Source organism: Myotis davidii, unplaced genomic scaffold (genome assembly GCF_000327345.1).
Source record: "Myotis davidii unplaced genomic scaffold, ASM32734v1 scaffold993, whole genome shotgun sequence".
NCBI classification, from domain to species: Eukaryota; Metazoa; Chordata; class Mammalia; order Chiroptera; family Vespertilionidae; genus Myotis; species Myotis davidii.
Genome location: NW_006285483.1, coordinates 2,252,610 through 2,256,082, shown reverse-complemented (window position 1 = coordinate 2,256,082; position 3,473 = coordinate 2,252,610). Strand labels below are relative to the sequence as shown.

The 3,473-nt window shown below is 55.3% G+C and overlaps 1 protein-coding gene across 1 annotated transcript in view; it reads right to left on the bottom strand.

Moving 5' to 3' along the window:
- The window catches only part of BZRAP1 (benzodiazepine receptor (peripheral) associated protein 1), a 25,595-nt gene that overhangs the window by 1,617 nt on the left and 20,505 nt on the right, over positions 1–3,473 (bottom strand). Inside the window, 6 exon segments of the mRNA XM_006756226.2 lie at positions 1,504–1,565; positions 2,132–2,242; positions 2,444–2,515; positions 2,606–2,709; positions 2,896–2,928; positions 3,341–3,385. Of these exon segments, the coding sequence (XP_006756289.1) occupies positions 1,536–1,565; positions 2,132–2,242; positions 2,444–2,515; positions 2,606–2,709; positions 2,896–2,928; positions 3,341–3,385 (395 nt within the window). The 3' untranslated portion in view covers positions 1,504–1,535.

Sequence of the window (3,473 nt, the reverse complement as noted above, 5' to 3'; positions counted from 1 at the left end):
GAAAATTAAATGCCCAAGGGGGTAGATGCAGAGAGGGTAAAAGATCATTCAACCCACCAGCAAGACCTATCAATTCTACCTTAGAAGTACTTTCCACACCTGTCCACTACTCCTTCTATCTTATTGCTACCACCACTTCAGTTCACCATGATCTCTCTTACCTATCACCACCTGACTGCTCTGTCCAAATCTTTCTTGTCCATTCCTTCTCAGACCATTCTCAATGCAGCAACAAGAATACACTTAAAAAGAAAACCTTCTCTGACCACTCATTTAATTAATTCTGCCAAATGGTTTCCTATTGTTCTCAGGATAAAGGTGAAAATCCCAACTGAAACCTGAATTGTTTTCAATTTTCAACTGAGGGGTTATTTTAAAGCAAATAGGTGAACCTGGTGAAAGGGAGAAAGAGAGTGAAGAGGGAGTGTGGGAAAGAGAGGCCTTGTAATGACTTCCATGTGAGGACAGCCAGGGACCCCTTTCTCCAACCTCATCTCCTTCCAGACTTTCTTTCACTTTTTGGTTGGAAGACATCATAATTCTCCAAGTTGTACACTATTTCAAGCCTCTGGGGTCTTACTTGGACTGCGCTGTGTCCAAGTGGAGTTCTTTATCCCTCCTTTTGGTACAGATTCCAAACCCTCTGCCTTTCTCCTTTCCTTCTAGGGAAAAAGAGGAGAGGAGAAGAGCGCAGATTGGTTTGGCTCAGTGGATAGAGTGTTGGCCTGCGGACTGAAGGGCCTGAGGTTCAATTCCAGTCAAGGAAGAGAGAGAGAGAGAGAGAGAGAGAGAGAGAGACGCTGAAGGGGAGGCAAGGCCGAGGTGATGTAGCAGGGCCTGCCCACAAAGAGGCTGCTCGCACCTAGAGGTTACAGCATCTCCGGCCAACCAGTCAGGGCTGATGATGGCTGGCCAGGAGGGAATGGTTGCTGGGGAAACAGAGGGGGGTCTCTAAGTGCCCCCCCAGAGAAGGGGGATGGTTCATCTATGGATTCCACTATTTAAGCCCCCACCCTTTTGTATTCCCCTCAGCAGTGGAAATTGAGAGTTGGAAGTAAGATCATGCATCTGATCCCCTAACAGGTCATGACGATGAGGATAAGGGTGGGAGATTATTATTACTGGTGGCTTTATAGTGTCATCCTTCTGTCACCAATAATAATCATATTATTACAACACCATTGCATATAGTATCATAATACACTGATGAGTCATAATGTGGATGTCATGTAATATTCTATAAGCCGTATGTTATAGAATATCTGAGGAGTCCGCTGATATGGGACATCATATACTACGATGACGTGTTTCTATGACAGCTGGCACTGGCCAAAGGCAAGGGGAGGGAATGAGCCTATGACCTCATCGCAAGATCTCCCTCTCTTATTCCCTGGAGGAAAGCGGAAAAGCCAGGTCAGCTCGGGCATGCGAGACAAAGGAGTGCTGTCTGGTTATGGTGATGAGTGGGGGTCACACGGACACAGAGGCCAGCCCCCCACTTACATGTTGCTTTCTCTACATATATCTATCTCCATCTAGCACTGGACTCTTCTCTTCCTCGTTCTCTGAAGAACAAGGAACAAAGAGAGGAGATGGGTTACAGATAGACCCACGGGTTGGCCCAGTCACCAGGTCGCCAGGTCACCAGGGCCGGCCCTGCTTTGCACTGCCTCTGACCACCTGGGGTTTTCTGGTCCGGGCCTGGCGTCCTTACCCTCCCTCTCCCTGCCCTGTGAGGCTGGAGCTTAACTGTACACCACCCACCCCAGGAAGAGGCATGCTCTAAGAGTGAGAAGCCAGGAAGCTGCCCGGCTGGGCAACTGGCTTTGAAAGGCTCTGGGGAGACAGGGAGACCCAGCAGGTAGGAGATTCCTGGAACCAGGCTAGAGGTGTGGAGGCACAGGGGTTCTTTCCCACAGGGCCCCTCACCTGCGTCAGCCCTGGGTGTGGGTAGCTGGGCTGGGGATCACCCCTCTGCTGAAGGGGCACCTCCTGGAGGGAGCTGGCCTGGCTGGGCTCCTCTGGCAGAACTCAGCAGCTCCAGCCTGGCACAGGGCTCACTGGTCGTCACACTCTGCACCCCTCCCTCCACTCTGCCCTGGCCCCACCCCCACACCAGGTCCTCACTGACCTGACTCTCGGCCGGGGGTGTCCCAGGCTCCCTGTGGGAGCTGCCCGCCTCAGGCCCAGGGCCCTCCAAGAAATTGGACGGAACCAGGCCCCTCTGTCCATTTAGTTCCCCCTGGGGAGGAGATACTGGTGAGATTGAGATTAGGAAACAGGCCTCAGCTCCACCCCCTTGACCCGGAAGCCGCCTGAACACCCTGGGGTCAACATCTCTGTCATGGGAGGTGGCTTGTCCATTCCCCCAGGCATCCGTCGTGGGGAACCCTTGCTCATCCCCTCCCCAGCTCTGGGAGAGCCCTCTCCCCACTGCTCTCACATAGTAGAAGCCATCATCGTCCATGCCCCCGAACACAGTAATGATGTCCCCTGCTCGGAAGGGCAGCTCTGCCTGTGGGGAGACCAAGAGACAGGGGTCAGGCCCAGGGAGGCCCTGCCACCCGCCACCCACGTTGGCTGGCCTCTATCTGAGGGTCCTCACCTCCACATCCATGTTGGGGGAGCTCTCCCGAGGGTTGTAGTCAAACGCAGCCACCATGGAGCGGGGGGCTCTCAGGCTGGCAGAGGAGACCAGCTGCGGGGGGCCTGCCAGGGGAGAGGAGAAGACTCGGGACTTTCTCTAGACTCCCCATCCCACCCCCTCTGCACTGGAGGTCTGCTGACCCTCTCTGCACCAACTCCCCCACTCATTATAGCTCCTCAGCCGAGACCAGAGGGACCGCCCGCCCCTGCCCTTTCCCCCGGCCTCCCCTACGCAGGATGGCCCCTCACCTGCACCATGCTGCGCAGGACCTTCTGACTCAGCTGCAGAGAGAACGTATGTGTGAGCCCCGCCCCGCACATCCCTGCTCATCCCAAGCAGGGGATGGGGCAGGGCAGGCGGGATGCTCAGCCTCACCTCAGGGATGCGGGAGAAGGATGCTCAGAGAGCCCATGAGCCCAGCCCTTTGGTGTGGGGCATGAGCTAAGGCCCAGGAAGGGTGAGTGATTTCCTCCAGGTTGCACAGAGTTTACAGTCAGAGGCTTTTGGGGACAGAGGGCCCGGCAAGGCACTCGGGTCCCCTTTAGAATGAAGTAACCTCCTCGCGAAGGGTGGATGGTGTGAAGGTCTGCCCTGATCCCCTTTACCTCCTCAAAACCCCACGTGTGTGTCCCCAGAGAGCCAAGCAGTGACCCCCATCCCCGCGGGCCCCAAAGGAGAGGGGGTCTCACCCACCTTTCTTGGAGCGGCGGGGCTTGGGGGGAGGCCCAGTTGTTCGGGCTGTGGAGGACAGAAAGAGATCCAGGAAGGCAAGTGAATGTAAGAGAGAAACTGAGGCAGGGGATAGGACAGTGACTCTGGAGTCTCG